Source organism: Oncorhynchus tshawytscha, linkage group LG03 (genome assembly GCF_018296145.1).
Source record: "Oncorhynchus tshawytscha isolate Ot180627B linkage group LG03, Otsh_v2.0, whole genome shotgun sequence".
Taxonomy (NCBI): domain Eukaryota; kingdom Metazoa; phylum Chordata; class Actinopteri; order Salmoniformes; family Salmonidae; genus Oncorhynchus; species Oncorhynchus tshawytscha.
Window position 1 is genome coordinate 9,348,234 of NC_056431.1, and position 21,946 is coordinate 9,370,179.

Consider the following 21,946-nt stretch of genomic DNA (forward strand, 5'->3'; position numbering starts at 1 on the left):
ACCAATGGTAAAATAGAATAGAAACTGGTATTTCTCATTCATTTTATAGTTAAGACACTAACAGCTTACAGACGTAGGCAATTAAGGTCACAGTTATGAAAACTTAGGACACTAAAGAGGCCTTTCTACTGACTCTGAAAAACACCAAAAGAAAGATGCCCAGGGTCCCTGCTCATCTGCGTGAGCATGCCTTAGGCAAGCTGCAAGGAGCTGCAATGAGGACTGTATATGTGGCTAGGGCAATAAATTGCAATGTCCGTACTGTGACACGCCTAAGACAGCGCTACAAGGAGCGGCAAGCTGATCGTCCTCGCAGTGGCAGACCATGTGTAACAACACCTGCACAGAATTGGTACATCCGAACATCACACTTGCGGGACAGGTACAGGATGGCAACAACAACAACTGCTCGAGTTACACCAGGAACGCACAATCCCTCCATCAGTGCTCAGACTGTCCGCAATAGGCTGTGAGAGGCTGGACTGAGGGCTTGGAGGCCTGTTGTAAGGCAGGTATCACCAGATATCACCGGCAACAACGTTGCCTAAGGGCACAAACCCACCATCGCAGGACCAGACAGGACTGATGAGTCACGGTTTTGTCTTACCGGGAGATGATTGTTAGATTCGCGTTTATCGTCGAAGGAATGCGATTTACACTGAGGCCTGTACTCTGGAGCGGGATTGATTTGGAGGTGGAAGGTCCGTCATGGTCTGGAGCAGAGTGTCTCATCAGACTGAGCTTGTTGTCATTGCAGGCAATCGCAACGCTGCGCGTTACAGGGAAGACATCCTCCTCCCTCGTGGTACCCTTCCTGCAGGCTCATCCTGACATTGTCCCTCCAGCATGACTATGCCACCAGCCATACTGCTCGTTCTGTGCGTGATTTCCTGCAAGACAGGAATGTCAGTGTTCTGCCATGGCCAGCGAAGAGCCCGGATCTCAATCTCTTTGAGCACGTCTGGGACATGTTGGATCGGAGGGTGAGGACTAGGGCCATTCCCCCCAGAAATGTCTTGCAGGTGCCTTGGTGGAAGAGTGGGTTAACATCTCACAGCAGGAACTGGCAAATCTGGTGCAGTCCATGAGGAGGAGGTGCACTGCAGTACTTAATACAGCTGGTAGCCACACCAGATACTGTTACTTTTGATTTTGACCCCCCTTTGTTCAGGGACACATTATTCCATTTCTGTTATTAACATGTCTGTGGAACTTGCTCAGTTTGTCTCAGCTGTTGATACAAATGTTTTGTTCATACAAATATTTACACATGTTAAGTTTGCTGAGAATAAATGCAGTTGACAGTGAGAGGACATTTCTTTTTTTGCTGATTTTAAATTGATTAGCATATCACGTGTGGCAGATGTAATCAGCCATCCTCATCCCCTGCCAGTCCTCACCTGCTTCTCTCCGTCCGCTCTTCATGCACGTCTATTCCTCCGTCAGTTTGAAAATATGTAATTTATTTGTGATGGCAAGTGGGGATGCAGACCCTTAGTCTTCTGTTTTAGATTTGTACTTATGTTATGTTGGAGCAGCACGCAACACAAGCAATGTTGATACATTGTATAATTTCATCGCCTGTTATAACCAAGAGCACAGATCAGTTCGCTCTCATGCAGCCTCTTATTGTCGGAGAGGGAAAATGGACAGGCATGCTTGCAGCTTCACAGCAAAGAAAATGGCTTGTCTCTAGCCCAAACGGTTACAAAAATATGACCCATATTACCAGAGATGCCTTTTTTATTTGTATCAGGATTCGCACATTTTATATATCACAAACCATGACACGGGCCGTTTTGAACAAACCAAGGGTTGCTAATTATTGATTTGACATCAACTAACGTTGTTCAGTCATGTTACCTAGCTAGCTAACAACTTGGTAACTTGACAGTAGGTGTTGGCAAATTTGATTGGTACACAAATAAAGGAAATGGGTCTCCTACTCATGAGATGTGCTTCATATAGGCCTAATGTAAACCTAAACTATATCAAAAATCTTTCTTTCTGGTGCTCCTTATTCTGTTTGGTGCCTAATGTTTTTTAAGTTGGTCTCAGTGTGTGTGTTTGTGGGAGAGAGTGTTTATGAGAGTGAGGGAGATTGTGTGTGTGTCAACTGAAGAGTAAAGGTTTCATGCCCTCCTTACTGACACAATGACATGCAGATCATTATGCATGTAGATCACAGGAGGTTGGTGGCACCTTAATTGGGGAGAACAGGCTTGTGGTAATGGCTGGAGCAGAATTAGTGGAATGGTATTGAACACATGGTTTCTATGTGTTTGATGCCATTCCATTTGTGATGTTCCAGACATTATTATGAGCCGTCCTCCCTTCAGCATCCTCCACTGATGTATATTCCTTCCTCCCATTCCTCCAGCCATATCACAGGTAGAGCTTTGCAAATATGAGCACATCAGCCATTCTATGCAGTATTCTATTAGTTCAATTTGTTGTATTAAGTGAAAGTGTGAATTTCAGTGACATGTTTTTGGAGAAAGTTTAGAAAAGCTTCCAGGGGATGCTGGGCCACCGAATCTCGGTATCGTGATACTTCGCCTGGTATTGTTTATATAATGTTGGAATTGTGACAAGCCTCTGTGTATATTGAGACACAAGTCAGTGCATCAGGTGCAATGACCCCAGTAGCATTAAAGAGCATTCAACAAATGACTCATAACAGTAAGGACAGGAGTTTCCAATAGAGAACTAGTATGAAAGTTCGAATGAATTACGTGGGTGATTCTCAAAATAGTTAACGTAATGGCATGATGTAATTTTCTGCCTAAAGGAGTTCTCCTTCCTTGCTTTGTCCCTTTGCTGTCAGGGTTACCCAGAAACACATATAATAACAACGTTTCCCATCTTTTGTTTTATAGTGGGTTTTTGTTTCTCCAGGTACGAAGAGGTTGACCTTAGCTCTCAGGAAAATGTTTCTCACATTTTTTGTTTGTCTAGTTTCAGTTTGTTTTCCTTGGAATTGCCGCCATATGAGAGGGGCATGTGGGGGCCGATAGGATGAGAGTAGCTCTGTTTAGGACGCATGGGGAGTGAGTAGCTCTCTTTTTTTTTTTTTTTTTTTTTTTTACCGACAAAACTGTTATATGTAGAAGCCAGACAACAGTTTAAATTAAGCCCATAAAATCGATAGATCAATATATCCTCAAGTACCTGGGAGAGAGTGAGTGGTAATCTGTGAATATCAGCAAACCAATCAGTTGGTAAAGCAACGCGGCGACACAACCATTGCTTCCCTCAGAGGAAAAGACAAGGAACAACTTGGAGATGCAAATGAGAGTAATGAACATCTAAAGGATATCCAGGAAAGTGTAGCTGAAAGGCTCTTGATGCTCACCAAAACAAACAGTTAAAATTTGTGCTGAAAAAAATAGATTTGCTCAAAAGGAAGTAGTCTATCGTGTCAGACACGTACCAACAAGGCATGTGTGAGCGAACAAGACAACAAAATTTGCCTTTTGGAAACAAAGCTGCTAACTTTGGAAGAGGAATTGAAAATACTGTAGAACGAGAAGAAACACGAGATTATTGTCTTTACCAGAAGACGAGGAAAAAGAAGCCCTTTCCAGCTACGTGGTCAAACTGATTTCAGAGGAACTTGTTAAGGGTATATCACCACTGGATCTGGGATGATGCCATTGGATCGGCGTGAAATAGAAGACCGCTAAATACCAGAGGTGGGACCAAGTCAAGTAAGTCTCAAGTCTTAACACTCAAGTCCCAAGTCAAGACAGGCAAGTCTCAAGTCCTAAACTTTGAGTTTCGAGTCCGAAAAAAGTGATAATGTGCTCTTCACCAAATGTAATACCATTTCATATTTTTAACAAGAGTAATAGTTAGTATATTACATTTACGCAAATCATGAATGCTTTTAAAAAAATAGACATTTATTACTTTGCAAATAAACGTTATATTTCCATGGAAATACATGGGTAGCCATGAGAAAGTTATAAATAATGTAGCTGTCGGCTATATTAGCTAAGACTTACCGTTCTTTGTGCAGCTTCAAATGTCGAACAAAGTTGAAGTTGTTGCGCCTCCGTCTGTAATTTTCTTCCCGCATGTTTTGCAAGTTGCAATCTGTTTTTTGTTGATACAGTGTAGTCTTTATATCCGAAAATAATAATTTTGGGTATCATCTTTCCAATGGCTCCATCTGAATTCACCCGCCAACGTTCCTCTGCACTGCCACGCACAACTTTTTCTCAGCTGGCACAATTTGATTGATTGGCTGCTGTCAGATTCAAACTGTAATCTGTAAAATGAAGAGTTGACGTGCTGCACTCTTTTAATAGCATCATTTTTATATATTTGGGCTTGGGGAGGATATCAAGTCAGTTCCAGTCAAAAGGCTCAAGTCCAAGTTAAGTCACGAGTCATTGGTGTCAAAGTAGAGTTTCAAGTCGTCAGATTTGTGACTCGAGTCCACACCCCTGCTAAATACCCTTGCATGGTAATCTTCAAATTGTAGAACTATCAGACTAAAGTCAACATTCTGAATGCACAGGAGTGTAAGGGGATTAAAATCCACGGCCAATCCATTAGATTCATCCATGACCTGTCTGCTAGGCTGCGAAAAAGCACTACGAATTCATTCTGATCAGACCGTCACTGGAGAAAAGTTCAATCTAAACTCATCTACGATTCCTGGCAATGCTGTGAGTATGGAAGGGAAAGCAAAGAATGGAATTCACAAGTGCAGATGAGGCCCTGGACACGCTGGAAGAATCCCTTCCAGTTGGAGAGACCCCTTGTCTGAGTAAAGGAAGAAGCAGGAAAAGGTGTTAAACAGTAGGCTACATACAAGGATGTCTAGGACCAGCACATCGTAAATTGAGACATTATTATCCCCCCCAATACAATCTATACACTACCTTCCCCAAGTAATTATTCTTCTATATGAAGTAATGATAGAAGTAACCGATGCCAATGGGCCACATGGTCATTGAAAATACATTTCAAAGGGGGGAACACCCCTTCACTTCTACATTTTGTTGTTACAAGGTGGGATTACAATGGATTTAGTTGTCGCCTACTCAGAATCTCTTCTACTTTGAAAGAGTATTTGAACTTTTTTTTTTATAATAAAAAATAATAACATCTTGGTAATAAAATGATCTTGATTAAGTATTCAACCCCCTTTGTCAATACATGTTATAATCACCTTTTTGCAGTGATTACAGCTGTGAGTCTTTCTGAGTAAATCTCTAACTAAGAGTTTCTGAACACCTGGATTGTACATTATTCTTTAAATTCTTCAAGCTCTGCCAAGTTCGTTGTTGATCAATGCTAGACAGCCATTCAAGTCTTGCATAGATTTAAGTCAAAGCTAACTAGGTCACTCAAACATTCAACGTCGTCTTGGTAAGCAACTCCAGTGTATATTTCACCTTGTTTTAGGTTATTGTCCTGCTGAAAGATGAATTTGTCTCCCAGTATCTGTTAGAATGCAGACCTGAACTCCCTAGTCCTTGCAAATTACATGCATACCCATAGCATGATGCAGCCACCACCATGCTTGAAAATATGAAAAGTGGTACTCTGTGATGTGTTGTTGGATTTGCCACAAACATAATGCTTTGTATTCAGCGATGGAGGAACAAGTACTCAATTGTTATACTTGAGATAAAGTAAAGATACCTTAATAGAAAATTACTCAAGTGAAAGTAATATATATATATATTTTTTTTTTAACCTTTATTTAACCAGGCAAGTCAGTTAAGAACGAATTCTTATTTACAATGACGGCCTAGGAACAGTGGGTTAACTGCCTGTTCAGGGGCAGAACGATAGATTTGTACCTTGTCAGCTCAGGGGTTTGAACTTGCAACCTTCCGGTTACTAGTCCAATGCTCTAACCAGTAGGCTACTCTGCCGCCCCCGACTAATTGAGTAATAGTCTAAAAGTATTTGGTTTTAAATATAGTTGGGTATCAAAAGTAAAAGTTTAAATCATTGCAAATTCCTTATATTAAGCAAACCAGACAGTACAATTTTCTTGTAATTTAAAAAAAAATGTATTTACGGATAGCCAGGGGCACACTCTCCCTCAGATATAATTTGCAAACAAAGGATTTGTGTTTAGTGAGTCCGCCAGAGACCGTAGGGATGACCAGGGATGTTCTCTTAATAACTACTTGAGTTGGATAATTTTCCTGTCCTACTAAGCATTCAAAATGTAGCGAGTATTTTGGGTTGTCAGGGGAAAAGTTTGGAGTAAAAAGTACATCTTTAGGAATGTAGTGAAGTAAAAGTTGTCAAAAATATAAATAGTGAAGTACAGATACTGAAAAAAAACTATTTAAGTAGTGTAAAGTATAAAGTACTTTACACCACTGGTATTCAAGACAAAGTTAATTTCTTAGTCAAATTATTTGCAGTTTTACTTTAGTGCCTTACTGCAAACAGGATGCATGTTTTAGAGTATTTTTAGCTTACTACTTTTCACTCTGTCAATTAGGTTAATATTGTGGAGGGACTACAATATTGATCCATCCTCAGTTTTCTTCTATCACAGCCATTAAACTCTTTAACTGTTTTTAAAAAGTCACGATTGGCATCATGGTGAAATTCCTGAGCGGTTTCCTTCCTCTCTGGCAACTTTGTAGTGACTGGGTGTATTGGTACACCATCCAAACTGTAATTAATAACTTCACCATGCTCAAAGGGATATTCAATTTATGCTTCTTTTTTTTTAAACCCATCTAGCAATAGGTGACCACCTTTGTGAGGCATTGGAAAACCTCCCTGGTCTTTGTGGTTGATTCTGTGTTTGAAATTCACTGCTCAACTGAGCGACCTTACAGATAATTTGTGTGTGTGGTACAGAGATTTTAAAGAATCATGTTAAACACTATTATTGCACAATGTTAGTCCATACAACGTATTATGCGACATGTTAACTCTTTCCTGCAGCCAAATGACCAAATCACTGTCTTGTGGCCTCATGGTCGAACGTTAATAATATTTAAATGAATAAACATTATTTTAAAAAGCCAGCCGAAAATGCGGTGTTTCTATGTCTTTCGTTATTTTAGTATTTTATGATGTGTATATAAAGTGCAGTATTTGGAATCAAACTCAATTTAATACATTTCAACTCTCTGACATGGTACTGGTTTATTTGTATTTTTTTAAGCCCATGACTATGTGTGTGAGGTGTATACTTTTGTTTAAAAGTAAACTGGGAAAAAAATGTAAACGTGAGTTACAGTTCATATAAGGAAATCAGTCAATTGAAAAAAAATGAGGCCTTAATCTTTCGATTTCACATGACTAGGGATACATATATGCATCTGTTGGTCACTGATGCCTTAAATAAAATGATAGGGGCGTGGATCAGAACCAGTCAGTGTCTGGTGTGACCACCATTTGCCTCATGCAGTGCGACACATCTCCTTCGTATAGTGTTCAGTCTGTTGATTGTGGATTGTTGTCCCACACGGCAATGTCTGTGCAAACCTGCTAGATCTTTGCGGAATTGGAACGTGCTTACATACACGTCAATCCAGAGCATTCCAAACATATTTAATGGGCGACATGCCTGGTGAGTATGCAGGCCATGGAAGAACTAATTGAGGCGTCACTACAGACCCGGGTTCGATCCCAGGCCCAGGGGAGGGTTTGGCTGAGCGGGATGTCCTTGTCCCATCACGCTCTAGCGACTCCTTGTGGCGGGCCAGGCACATGCATGCTGACTTCGGTCGCCAGTTGTACGGTGTTTCCTCTGACACATTGATGCAGCTGGCTTCTGGGTAAAGCGAGCATTGTGTCAAGAAGCAGTGCAGCTTGGCACGGTCGTGTGTTGGAGAACGTATGACTCGTCCTTTGCCTCTCCCGAGTCCATACGAGAGTTGTTATAACTACCAATTTGGATATCACAAAAAAGGGGAGAAAAAAAGGGTTTAAAAGTATAAATAAATAAAAGATTACCAAGAAATGCTGTGTGAAACTGATTTAGCCCACTGCAGTAAACGGTTGAGCAAATGTTTACTCCTGAACCTATTTAGGCTTGCCATAACAATGGGGTTGAATACTTATTGACTAAAGAAATTTGAGCTTTTCATTTTCAATTCGTAAAAATTTAGAAATACACAATTTCCCTTTTACATTAAGGAGTATTGTTTGTAGGCCAGTGACAAATTTAATCAATTTTAAATTCAGATTGTAACACAACAAAATGTGGAGAAAGTCCAGGGGTGTAAATATTTTCTGACGGCACTGTATCTCTATTAAGACTAACCCCATTAAGTGGACTGGTCGATTGTTTTGTCAATGGGTTGTTGGTCGACTGAGCATTCTTTAGTCGAACAGTCCCAAATGTATGTATTTCTTCATGGTGCACAAGCCGGCTGTCTAATTCGCTCCTATCTCAGTGGACTGCTCCATTACCGAAGCCATGAGGATGACACAGCCCATAACTCCAAAACGTGCTACTGAAATTGTAAATGGTTATATTATGTAACCATAATGGTGCAATGCTAATAAATAGAATATTATATAACAAATGCGCATTCTCCCCGCAATGGATAGTGGTTCTGATACATAATCTTCAGTGCGCCGTTGAATTGGCGCCTTTCCCCCTATATGTTGCTATGTGCATAATAGCAAAGTTAACCAGCATGTTGTTGTTGAGAACAATGCGGAGGAGGCAGCAGCTGAATGAGGAGACGAGGAAACAGGTCTTGCCTTAATTGTCATAAGAAAATTGAGGGGAAACACCAACTTAATTAATGAATAGCCTAACTGTTAAACATGCCTGGTTTTATAAATTATCCATATACAGTACCAGTCAAGTTTTATAACACCTACTCATTCAAGGGTTTTTATTTTATTTTTCCTATTTTCTAGATTGTAAAAATAATAGTGACGATGTCAAAACTATAAAATAACACATGGAATCATGTAGTAAACATACAAATGAAAATATATTTGAGATTCTTCAAAGTAGCCACCCTTTGCCTTGATGACAGCTTTGCACACTCTTGGCACTTTAACGTTTCTTTTTCACATCCATTTTGCTGTCATGTGTTCGGCATTTTAGAACCAATTTATTGATGTGATTATGATAGGCTATAGGCCAGGCCCTATTGGACACATGCATACATGTTTCACTTCAAGAGAGCAAGTGTCTAGGGAATGTTTTTCCTTAACAAATGTAGGTATTTCGGTAACAGAACTTTTCAGTTCAGAAACAAGTAAGAAATTAAATCTCTTATGATGCAGCTTTGGCACAGACAGAGTAATAAACACTTGCTGTGGTGTCTGTTTGCTGCACCAGGGAGGAGAGACTTGCTGTCATTTGTTATAAATGTAAACTCAGTGTGGCCAATGGGCTCCCTCCCTCATGAGTAATTTGTCTTAATTATTTAATCAAACAGTGTGCTTAAAGCGTCAGACAGGCTCAGTGCATATAGTTGATTTTATTCCAATTATAGAGTGTGTCTATATTTGAAAAATGTGTTTTACAATTTTGATTGGTCTAAAGAACAGACAACGACTATCTGGGACAGCCCAAATCTGAGTTTATCACATGCTGTTATCTCCCATGATTTTGATGTAGTGGAATGGTTCTGATGGTTGTCCGTCCCTCTCCTCCCCTCCAGGTGACCTGTATGAGATTCTGTCCAGCCTGCCAGAGAGTGTGGCGTATTCCTGCCGGCCCTGCAGCCAGTCCCAGCCCAGCCCCTGGAGGGAGCTGCTCCACATGGAGCTCAGAGCCGGGGTAGAGAAGGTGCTGGCCTGCCTGCTCACCTCCACTCTCACCCAGCACCTCATCACCTGCTCACAGGTGGGAGATACCAGGCCGTACAATGCTTCTTGTCACAGGATGCTAAATGAGACCAGATGCGCAAGCTGAAAATAGCAGCAGGCTTTAACACCTATCATGACTTGTCAAGTTTTGATGTGGCTTTTCTGAAGAAATAATTTCACAGAACGAGTGCAACGACTCTCCTCTCTTTTTAAAAGTTTATTAGCTGATATAGTCCTGTTCTGCTGGGACTATTTGCCTGTTCATCTTGAACTGTTGCACATAAGTGGTGCTTGTGTGGCTATATGTTCAGTGTTGTTTCTCTCTAACATACTAAATTTGTCCCTATTCCACTCCTGTAGTGTGTGACCCAGGTTGACCCTGACAGTGGAGCGGAGGGCCAGCCAGCCTGTGACCTCCGTGCTGTGGGCAAGAAGTTTGACAAAGGCCTCTACACCACCCTGGTCAGTGTCTGTCTATATAGCAACTGAATTGGCAGGACAGGATCTCTTCTACATTGAAACTCTCATTTGAAGGAACATTTTCAAAGGAAGATGAATGAGTAGTGTCAGAAATATATAAACATAGTTATTTAGCTATGTCTGTTGATGTTGTAGAAATCGTTCCATGAAGATGTGGTGCAAGTGGTGCGGAGGCGTCTGGACCAGGAGGAGTCTCTCCCGGAGGATGAAAGGCCCACAGCCGTGGCCCGCTCCTACTACTTGAAGGTAATGCGGAGTACTCAGACAGCAACACTCGGGGAGGAAAACTCTTTACATAGGCAATTGTACAGTACAAATCAGAAGTATTTACTTGACCATGTAGCTACAAGCACAGTACTTTCAGTATGACAGAAAACAGTTGGATGAACTATAAGTCATCTGCAATGTTATCACGTTTTTACTGTACTTTAGTTACATAACCACAGCCTTTTTGTTAAAAGCACACACACACACACGATAGTAAACGGATATACACTTGGCTGCACTTTGAACACAGCTGTTTACGCTCATCTTGCTTGAAACATTCTCAACTTATTTTGAAGTTATGTGTATAGACTGTACACACTAGTTTAAATGTTTCATACAATTCAATATCAGAAGTTAGACAACAGACACTTGAATACCCTCATCCTAACGCAATACATGGTCTGTACTCAGTCAGTGATATCAGTCCTCAGTATATGTCTTGTGGTGTCTGTAGCTCCCTTCAGTAACCACGAGCACAACCGTTCCTTGATTTTAACTGGCGGCTTTATTCTGTAGTTTTAGTCAGAATTATCACCTTCCGTGAGAACTATAAAGTAAATGAAAATACAGTTAAGCACACTCTTACAGCCTTCTTATCTTACGAGTGACTTATTAGCTTGGTATAACTCTGAAGTGCTTACGCACATAAACAATTTAGCCGGAGCTATAACAGTATCAGATTAAACACATGAATAAAGGAAAAATACCTCATTGGCTGCTTATTACAGAAGGGAGGAAATCAAACTTCACACTTATTATTCCTGGCATGAATTCACACTTCATCCTTAATTATTATAACGTTACCATCATAACGTACACGCTTCAACTTTTACGAACTACACCTGATGACATGAAAACTTAGCTAACACAGCGCGGGATTGCCTTCCCTCCAAAGGTGTGTTGCTACAATACTGTCCCCGTTACAACAGTTATTAGCTACGTAGTTCCGCTTGTTTTATAATTTCCCCCGCATAGCGAACACGTAAACACTTCAAACAAAAAACGACATAGACTTACAGGTTAGTTGTCAGTTAAAGTGTCTGCTGTTCCAAATGGCTGTCTAGTTTGCAGAACAGTATGTGATTGGGAATGAGTTATGCGGCTCAGTAGGGCTGTGGTTCTGGTGGTCATGACTCCCCTGGTGGTCATAAGTTCAAACTAAAATCATAGAAGATGGTTCAATCCAATAACATTTGCAATGTTTATTGGAAAGAAAAATGAACGACATGTTGTAAAATGGCCAACAGAGTAGTGTAGATTCACCCTCTCCTCACTGTTCTCTCTGTAGCTTCTGGAGGAGGTCTTCAACTGGTTCAACAGCCAGGACCCCAAAGTGTGGGACCCCCGATCCAAAGACCTGCCTATGTGAGTAGCAATCTTCTCCTTAAATCTCCTAGTTCAGGGTATCTCAACTGGTGGCCCACAGTGTTTTTATTTCCCACGCATAATAGAGAAATGTGGTTTTATACCAATTTAAGCAGGTTTTGAAATGATTGTTTTAGTCAAATTATTATATCTGTTTGGGCTTCTTGCGATCATATAGCAGTCAACAAATTATGTGTAATTATGTTCCGGCCCCCTGACCATCTGCTCAAGAGAAAATCGACCCGCATCTGAATCTAGTTGATGATCCCTGTCCTAGTCTGTTAAACCTAGTTTTTGTTATGCTTGTGAACTCGGCGTATGATTTACCAAGGCTCTTAGAAGGTTATCTGTCTGGGAGTTATTTCTCAGACATTGGGATTTGGATTTAACACTTAGATATTGACTCATATGGGAAAATTTCAATGAAATTCCAGTTTAACGTTGGATTAACGTTGGTGACATATTGCTTCACTATTTCCCTGCAGTGATTTATGCATTTTCCCATGAAGCAGCATAAGCCTACATTCAGTGGCGCAACTGATTATGTTTTCTGGTTTGCCACACATTTGTATGACACTCCTGTTGTTCACATCCTGATGGGAAATGAGAAGTTGATTTGAAATGTACTGTCAACAATGACCTTAAAGAGGGGGGAATAGTCATTAAAATCCAATGTGACAGGAAGTTACAGAAGTTAGTCTTATAATTATTTTCTTCTTCTGTATGTTAAAGCCAGGACAGTCCCCCTCCTCTCCCATACATTCCCAGTTCACATCTTTCCTTCACTGCGACGGAGGACACAGAGTAGTGACTTCATTTAACTCATTGCAGGGTGATGCACAGAGTGGTAAAGGTAGAGTGGTAAGCTCAGGACTTGACCTGTCTGTCACCTTATCTTCTGGGGGAAAGATTGATTAATAAACATGAATTGTAAACATGAATTGTTTCTTAATGTAAATGAGTGTCATCATTAAAGTTAGCTAGTTGTGAGCCACTGTCGCAGTTGTATTCCCAAAGTCAAATCCTAACTTGAGTAACTGTGTGCGCATGTAACTCAGATGTTTGCCTAAACCATCCAAATTTGAGTTTTGTGCTGGTGTCTAACACAGAACTTGACTTCCTCTTCTTTCATCTCCTCACCCCTCCATTTCTCCATCCATTCTCTTTCCCATTGCAGTGGGATGCTGTCCCATGCGGTTCAGCCCCCCACCACTGAGCATGTGTATGCCCAGTGGCGTGAGAGGGAGGAGCTAAGGTCCAGGGCCCCTCTAGGGAGCCTGCAGACGGAGAATGTACCACGCCTGGAGGTGAAACAAGAAGAGGTGCCTCACCCCACCACCCCACTGATCACAGAGCCAACCAGGGGTCTCCACTTTAGGAAAAACAGGGCTTTCAGGCTTAATAAACTCAAAGGTACTTTATACAACTGAGGGGAGGAAAAACTATGAGAACGAAAATATTGAATCAACCAATTTCCTATGGGAATTGTTTTGGTTTGATGTTTGGCATTTGTCTCTCAGGGAAAAGGGGAAGAGCCGGACGGCAATCCATGTCTGAGGGACGTCCATTCAAGTCTGAGGGACGGCTGTCCAAGGCTGACCTAGACACAGGGTGGTCCAAGGACGACGGGAGGCAATGCTCACTGTGCCAAAAGTATGGAGATGCTAAGTCCAATGTGAGTAAGACTGAAACTAGGTGTCAGAACACTTCTGAGCAGCATGGTGGAAGAAACACAAACCGCACTCTGACTTCAGAGCACTGAGCCTTCAAACCCTTTTTCAACATAACAGCCCTTGACTCACAGGAAATTAAGTCAACCAAAACCACACAGTAGGTAACCCATCAGTACTGTATTTCTAACCTCCTCCGTGTGTCCTTCAGGAGGCGGGCAGGCTGCTGTACCTGGGCCAGAACGAATGGGCTCACATCAACTGCTCCATGTGGTCCGCCGAGGTGTTCGAGGAGGACAATGGCTCTCTGATGCATGTGCACAGTGCCGTCGCTAGGGGGCGCTTCATGGTGAGGCTTCACTTTATTTGTGCAGTGACATTCTTGTTTTTCCAGCAGCTGTAATTTGTGTATCTTTTGTCCACTGTCCATCATCTCTCTCAAACTCATTATCCACCCTTATTCTCTCCTCCTGGACTGATCTAACCTGTCTCCTTGTTTCCGCAGCGCTGTGAGCGCTGTAACCATACAGGTGCCACAGTGGGCTGCTGTCTGACCTCCTGCCAGAGCAACTACCACTTCATGTGTGCCCGCTCCCGCAACTGTGTATTCCAGGACGACAAGAAGGTCTACTGCTACAAACACAGAGACCTCATCAGTGGCAAGGTAAAGTCCTAGGACTACTCAGCAGTGGGACTGTTGTTTTTTTAAACATCTGAATGAGTTTCCTCACGCATGTGTACATTTGTTCTTGTTCCATTGCAGATCATCACCGGCCAAGGGTTTGAGGTGAATCGGCGGATGTACGTGGACTTTGATGGGATCAGTCTTCGCAGGAAGTTCTTGACTGGACTCGAGCCAGAAAACATCAATTTGATGATTGGTATATTTTCTCGACACATTATATTGTTATTTTTAGCTCACTTGAGTATAAGTATAACAGGAATGGTCATGGGTTTTGCTCATCTAATCATAGTTATTTTCTGAATTCAGGCTCTTTGCAGATTGAAAAGCTAGGTATGCTGACTGAGCTGTCTGCAAAGCAAGGAAAACTCTTCCCAGTGGGTTACCGGTAAGTAGCAGAAATTAATAATGAATGAGAAATTGGCATGTTTAGACTTGTTTTTTTTATGACTTCCTTTCAACTCCTTCTCTCCGCAGGTGTTCTCGCTGGTACTGGAGCACGGTGAACCCACTGCGGCGATGCAAATACACGTGTACGATCCGTGAGGTCCGACCGCCGGTCCCTGAGAAACCTGCTGAAGAGATGCCTGACAAGGGAGAGAATAGCACTATAGCACACAGCCCCTGCGCCCAGTCAGGTGAGAGTCTTGGTAACACAACACTGCATCAAACCCTCACTACTACACTGAACAAAAATATAAGCGCAACATGTAAAGTGTTGGTGCCATGTTTCATGAGCTGAAATTAAATATTATATCAATTTCTATACATACAAAAGCTTATTTAGCTCAAATTCTGTGCACTAATTTGTTTACTAATAATGTATAATCCATTCACCTGACAGGTGTGGCATATCAAGAAGCTGATTAAACAGCATGACCATTACACAGGTGCACCTTGTGCTGGGAACAATAAAAGGCCACTCTAAAATGTGCATTTTTATCACACAACACAATACTACAAATGTCTCATGTTTTGAGGGAGCGTGTAATTTGCATGCTCACTGCAGGAATGTCCACCAGACATGTTGCCAGAAAATTGAATGTTTAGTTCTCTACCATAAGCTGCCTCCAAAGTTGTTTTAGAGAATTTGGCAGTATGCCCAACCGACCTCACAACTGCAGATCACGTTGTATGGCCACGTGTGGGTGAGCGTTTTGCTGATGTTGTGAACCGAGTGCCCCATCGTGGCATGCGGGTATGGGCAGGCATAAGCTACGGACATCGAACACAATTGCATTTTATTGATGGCAATTTGAATACACAGAGATACCATAACACGATCCCGTCGTGCCATTCACCCACCGCCATCACCTCATGTTTCAGAATGATAATGCACTGCCCCATCTCGCAAGGATCTGTACACAATTCCTGGAAGCTGAAAATGTTCCAGTTCTTCCATGGCCTTCGTACTCACCAGGCATGTCACTCTGTGAGCATGTTTGGGAAGCTCTGGATCGACGTGTACAACCGTGTGTTCCAGTTCCTGCCACTATCCAGCAACTTCATGCAGACGTTTAAGTGGAGAGGGGACCACATTCCACAAGCCACAATCAACAGCTTGATGAACTCTATGTGAAGTAGATCTTGCGCTTCATGAGGCAAAAATAGTGCTCACACCCGATACTTTTCTGATCCACGCCCCTACCTTTTTTGCATTTAAATAGCCAGATTTACTTATGAACTGTCATTCAATTAAATTGTTGATATTGTTGGATGTTGCGTTGCTATTTATGTTCAGTATAAATATTAATGTGACTGTTGGCTTTCTTACACTGCAACGTGGATATTAGCAAGACTTAGACGTGGCATAGGAAACAGAGTTGTTGTTGTTGTTTCACCTCTAGAATCTGATGCCCAAGAGGTTGACGTGGCACATTCCCGACCCACTACTCCCAGCTTCTCCGCTCCACTCCCTAAACCTGACCAAGGGGCAAGGCCCAAAATCAGGAGACCAACTGGAGGACTGTTCCGGCCTCTGCCATCCCCAGGTAACTGTTCCGTGGTTGGCTAATGTTGTTTTCTAATAAAAAAAGGACAATTGTCAGGTTTTGAGTGATTTCTAGATATTACCCAGAAATCAGTTGTCTCACTGCTATCTGATTTTCCTCTGCAGGAGCTACCAAGTCCAAACCCCACCACATCCTGACCATCAGTGACCTGGAGGAGACACGCAGGCCTCGTCGCCACAGCCCCCACTCCCAAACCCGCAGGGACATGTCCTCCCCACCCCTGGGCTCTCCAACTGGATCGGGACTAATCACCCTCCGCACTGGGGGCTCCATGCATCCCAAGGCCTCCGTACCCACCTCTCCGCTGTTTCCCCTCGGTGCTACTGATATCTTGCTGACCTCTCCCTCTGCCCGCCCTGTCGGTGGTCGAAGTGCTTCCTCTGCCCGTTGCCCCGGGAACATGACTCACTCTACCTCAGGACTCTTTTCCCAGCCACCGTGGGAAGACAGTGTGGGCAGCTTCCCTTGCCTGTCCCTCTCACCAACTGTCCAGCACTCCCCTAGACCCAGGCTGTCTTTTGACCTGAACCAGTCAGACTCAGTGGAGGTACCACACAACTTCCTGGCCTCCCCAGAACCGGAGGATAACCCTGCACCTAACAGCACCTCACCACTTAGGGGCTCTTTCACACAATTCCACGAGGACTCTGACGTGGCCATGGTCTCCGAGTTGAAGACTGAGCTTGAGATTGAGGAGACGCTAGTGAATGAGGGAGTGGCCATGAACTGTGGTGCCCAGATAGACGTGGAGGGCGACGACAACCAAGAGGAGTTCTGGAAGCCCGAGGTTCGCAAGAGGAAGACCCGTACAGCCCTGACCCGCTCAGCTGCATCCACCAGGCAAGACTGGGGGAACACTTCCTCTGATGAGGACATGGAGCACTATTTTGACTTCTCGCACACTGTGGTCAGTCGCACAGGCGCCAGGGACCCACCCCAGGCTCCTGCCTCTCCCTCTTCAAGATCTATCCCTCAGCTGGACGGTGTGGACGATGCGACTGAGAGTGATGCCAGCGTGACAACCACAGATGGGGCTCAGAAACTGAAGAGTGCCAGTCAAGTTCAGAACACAGCTCAACCACATGTTCCGCCTGAAGTAAAAATTACAACAAATGGTCTACGTGCAGACCCTGGAAGCCCTGTCCCAGATCAGTCACCCCTTAGCAACCCTTTCAAGTCTACAACCAGAGCTTTCCTCCCCACTACAAAACCTCCCGCAGCGTATAGACCCCATGATCCATCCAAAGCCTTTAATGCCACACAACTAGCTAGGACTGAATTGGACAGTGTGACCCTTGCGCCAACTGAGAACTCACCAGAAGCTCGAAGACCAGCTGCAGTGGACCCTTCCACAACATACAGCCCTGCTGATGTGAATACTACTCCCCTGCAGTTATACACCTTCCCAACTCCTGTAGAGCAAAATAACTCAGTCCCCTCCTTAGACTCCCACGAACCAGTGCTGATTGCACCCCTTCAAGGAACTCTGCTGGACTTTGTCCATACTAAGGTGCCTGATACGGTCTACCCAGAGGATTTATTTCAAGTTTCCGGTCTGGACTTTGTCCCTGGGGCTCCACTTGTTCTTGAAAGGTGTGATCCTCCCTCCCCCAGCACTTGTTTCACTGAGCTGGTCCCTGTCCAGGTTGATGCTCCCATGGAAACTCATCAGCCTCAAGACCCAAAAGACCTCTTCTTGGATTCTAACAGCGGCCACTTTGTATCGCCCACAGATGGATCTGCCATTTACATGAACCATTTGACAGAGAGTTCACGAGATCCCTCGTTGAGCAGTAGTCAGGGCACCCTGTTGGAGCTTCTTCAACCGTCTTCTCTTATCTCCTCTGACTTCCCTAACCCCAGCGTAGCACAGATGAACCCTTTACAAATGAGTCCCTCTGTGCAGTCCTGTTTGCCTGGCTTTAACCCTTCAAGGCCACCTCTCAGTAGCATCTCACTACAACCCCTGACATCCTCCCAAGGGTCAACAGTCTTGCCGCCCATGGAGACCTTTTGTACCAAATTATCAGCACCTATTCCAGACAGTGCACTTCCACATTTGTCCTCTCAAACTGATCCCATTTTATCTGCAACATCAAGCGTCAGGCTCCCATCTTATGGATCTGTCTCTCTGCCTATATTCTCCACACAATCCCAGGCCATTGTCTCCACAGCAATTACCATTGTATCCTCCGCTCCCTCCGTATCCTCTCTCTCCGATGCTCTTTCCACCCAGTGTCACCCCATGCTCTCTTCGCTTCAGCCCTCCTCTGCCCCTGTGATGATTAACGGATACAGCTCCACGTCTCTGCAGAAGGAAGCTGCCATGGGACACACCATCTCCATCAACTTCTCCACCCCCAGGCCGCCACTGGAGCCCCAACAGCCGCTGTTAACTCAGGGACTACCTGGCCACGCTATACTTACTGTGAAGGAAGTGGGTGGTCCTAACGTGGACCCTACACCTCACATTCTACTGGTCAACCGCCTGGGCCAGATCTTTGTGAAGAACCCAGAGAGCAACACCTTCCAGCTTCCCAGTCAGAGCTGTCCCTCCTATAATTGTGTCACTCAGATAGCCAGCCTCCTTCAGAGCAATGCCCTGTCTGCCACCTTGGCAGCAGCTGGTACAATGTCCACCCCAGTTACAGGGACTGCCATGCCAACCCATGTCCCTAGGATGGCCACACCTGTGGTTCAGAACCCAGCTACCATCACTCAACTGCTCACACATAACAGCAATGGGACAGTGGCAGCAACTGCGGTCAAGAAACCCAGGAAGAACGCAAGCGTATCTGCAGATGGAGCTATACCAGGGATGAAGAAACCCAGAAAGAAGAAAGAACCTTCGACAACTTCTAAGAGAGAGAAGTCTGACAAAGCTGCAGACCTGTTTGAGTTTGCTGGTCAGGACGGGAGTTCCTCCATGACCAAGACTGAGAGTGCCCAAGCCATCATCAACCAAGCCATGGCCAGTAACTACACCCCCAACCGGACCGGTCCGCGCATACTGAGTCCCTCCACATTCCGTAACAATCCTTCCCTGAAATCTGTAGTCCTGCCCCCAGGACTACTCATCGAACCCGAGCCCGCAGCCACCACACTGTTTGTTTCAACACCCCGCCCTTCTCGCGCCCATGTCCGTATGAAGAGGGTGTCCTCCCTTTCAGATCGCATTGGTGCCACAAAGAAGTCCAAGACAGACTTCCTAGAGCCAGAGCCCCCTAGTGCTAAGGAGGACCTGTCGGTACCCAAAGACAGCTTTGCTGCTGTCTCCAGCAGGGCTGGGGGTGTTCGCATTAAAACCCCAACGGTGAAAGGTGTGTTGGACCTGGACAAGCTAAAGGAGGAGCACTTGAGTGACTCTGAAAGCACAAGGTTAGTCTTTTGGAACTTATCAGGGCAGTGATCTAATAAAATGAGTAATGAGACAAAATGTACAAATATTATTTCCAATGAATAATACAAGAATAGTCATGCCTTGATGTTTAATGACCAGTGAGTCTCCTGTAGAGTTCCGTTTTAATTTAAAGTGATTAAGTTGCTACATCTGCAACTATGCTCAAAGTCAGATTCATATTGAAATATTATTTATTTTCAAATTGGCATGTCGCTCATGTTTCCAGTGTGGGCCTCTTCTCTTTACTGTCGATAAGATCATGTCTGGCTATTTTTAACCTTATTCTTAACTCTTCCTCTCCCTACTAGTAACCTACAGTATGATATGACAAATAGAACAAGGCATTTTACTCCTGAAATAGAACTGTCAATAGGCTATGTAGAGGTCAGTAACTATAAAGAGCAGGTCATGCATAGAAACCTTTTTTGAAGTCATAACTGAGATTGTCATTGTCACCACTCATTTACCAATCTACAATACAGCTCCTAGTTTGCACGATGCTCTCCAATTGTCATCACTGCATTTCTGCCCTAAAGTGTGTATCTAATACAGTGAGTGATATTCAGCCTGTATCCAGTCGATTTCAGTGTCTCTCTTGTTATATTCCTTACAGGCCAGGGCCTTGGGACCGCCTGTCTATACCTCGATTTGGGGGGGACATGGGTAAACAGAACTGCGACGCAGTGGGCCGCAGTGCCCTGACTGACTGGAACAAATACTCAGGTACTTATGTGTAATGGTACCGTATGAACAGTATGTCTGTATGACGATGACTTGGATGATGATGACTGATGATACTTCTTATACCTGTAAACAAGTGTGCCTGATTTGAAAATACCCTGTGGTATTTCCATCCTGCCAGGTGCTGTATCATGCTCAGATGATGAGCTGCTGCCATCAGACGAGGACGATGAGTGTCCCCCCAGCCGAGATCAGCCCCACCTTCGCTTCGAGATCAAAAGCGATGACGGCTTCAGTGTGGAGGCAGACAGCATAGAGGGTGAGGTTTCAGGGAGGAAAGGGCAAATTAATAGACTGCATGTGTCTTATCTTCATGTGTTCTTCATGTGTTTGTTTAGAAATGATTACATTTCCCAACACTCAAGGCAATGATTTCTGTACAAATACCCACTATTTCTACATGTGACTAAACATAAGATTATGAAAAATACTTGTTCTCGTACTTGTGCTAGATAAACCATCTAGTACAAAATGTAGGCTAATTTCCATATGAATTACATTTGTGTGTTATGCTGTGTTACTCACGTCTTACTCTTCTCTCTATATTTCTCTGCCCCCTCCTTTCCCTCCTCAGTTGCCTGGAGGGCAGTGATAGACTGTGTCCAGGAGGCGCGGGCAGGGGCAAGGCTTAGGCAGCTGTCCTTCTCTGGGATGACAGGTGTCCATATGCTGGGCCTGCTCCACAACACGGTGGTCTTCTTGGTGGAGCAGCTCCAGGGGGCCCGCCGCTGCCATAGCCACGCCTTCCGCTTCTTTAAACAGATCAGCCAAGAGGAGGACCTGCCTGTCAACCCCTCTGGATGTGCCCGCTCTGAGGTCTACCTCAGGTCAGTGTCCCTGTGTTCTGTTCACTTCAGGGGCCCTGGAAGTTAAATATAGAAATTATAAGGGAAGTCATTATTTTGGAGTGTAATTTGTAAATTGGGTTTGAGTTGTCTTACAGATTCATCTTACATATATTGTCAACATTTCACCAACACTTCCTCGGTATCATGAGTAGGGTTGCAAAGGGTCGGAAACATTCCGGTAAATTTCTGGAAATTGCCCATGGGAATTTTTTTGGGAACATTTTTTCTGGGATACACAAGGCAATTCTAGGTTGTGTGACATATTTTGGTTAAACTATCCTCAATTCAATGGAATTGCAAATCTCTGCAGGCACTTGCAGGCACAAATCTCTGGTGCAGGCACTTGTGAAAAGTCAAAACAGTTCCATTACGGTTCGTAGAAACATGTCAAACGATGTATAGAATCAATCTTTAGGATGTTTTTATCATAAATCTTCAATAATATTCTAAACGGACAATTCCTTTGTCTTTAGAAATTAAAGGGAACGCAGTTCGCTCTCACGGCTGCGCGCGTGACATAGCTCATGGCATTCTGCCAGACCCCTGAGTCAAACAGCTCTTATTCGCTCCCCATCACAGTAGAAGCCTGAAACAAGGTTCTAAAGACTGTTGACATCTAGTGGAAGCCTTGGGAAGTGCAATCGGACCAAATTTACACTGTATATTGGATAGGCAAAGACTTGAAAATCTCCGAACCTCAGATTTCCCAG

At 43.7% G+C, this 21,946-nt stretch overlaps 1 protein-coding gene across 6 annotated transcripts in view; it reads left to right on the top strand.

The window, feature by feature from the left end:
• The window catches only part of LOC112226731 (histone-lysine N-methyltransferase 2B-like), a 78,691-nt gene that overhangs the window by 36,093 nt on the left and 20,652 nt on the right, over positions 1–21,946 (top strand). For 5 of the 6 annotated variants that reach the window (XM_042309304.1, XM_042309306.1, XM_024391248.2 and 2 more), the window contains 16 exons: positions 9,624–9,808; positions 10,132–10,233; positions 10,387–10,497; positions 11,807–11,883; positions 13,061–13,296; positions 13,404–13,558; positions 13,765–13,902; positions 14,059–14,217; positions 14,317–14,434; positions 14,545–14,623; positions 14,713–14,873; positions 16,083–16,226; positions 16,352–19,625; positions 20,261–20,370; positions 20,510–20,647; positions 20,963–21,215. In XM_042309304.1, the coding sequence (XP_042165238.1) occupies positions 9,624–9,808; positions 10,132–10,233; positions 10,387–10,497; positions 11,807–11,883; positions 13,061–13,296; positions 13,404–13,558; positions 13,765–13,902; positions 14,059–14,217; positions 14,317–14,434; positions 14,545–14,623; positions 14,713–14,873; positions 16,083–16,226; positions 16,352–19,625; positions 20,261–20,370; positions 20,510–20,647; positions 20,963–21,215 (5,440 nt within the window). Of the gene's footprint in view, positions 1–9,623; positions 9,809–10,131; positions 10,234–10,386; positions 10,498–11,806; positions 11,884–12,615; positions 12,745–13,060; positions 13,297–13,403; positions 13,559–13,764; positions 13,903–14,058; positions 14,218–14,316; positions 14,435–14,544; positions 14,624–14,712; positions 14,874–16,082; positions 16,227–16,351; positions 19,626–20,260; positions 20,371–20,509; positions 20,648–20,962; positions 21,216–21,946 lie in introns of those variants that run through there. The other variant, XR_006080391.1, reaches the window with a different exon arrangement.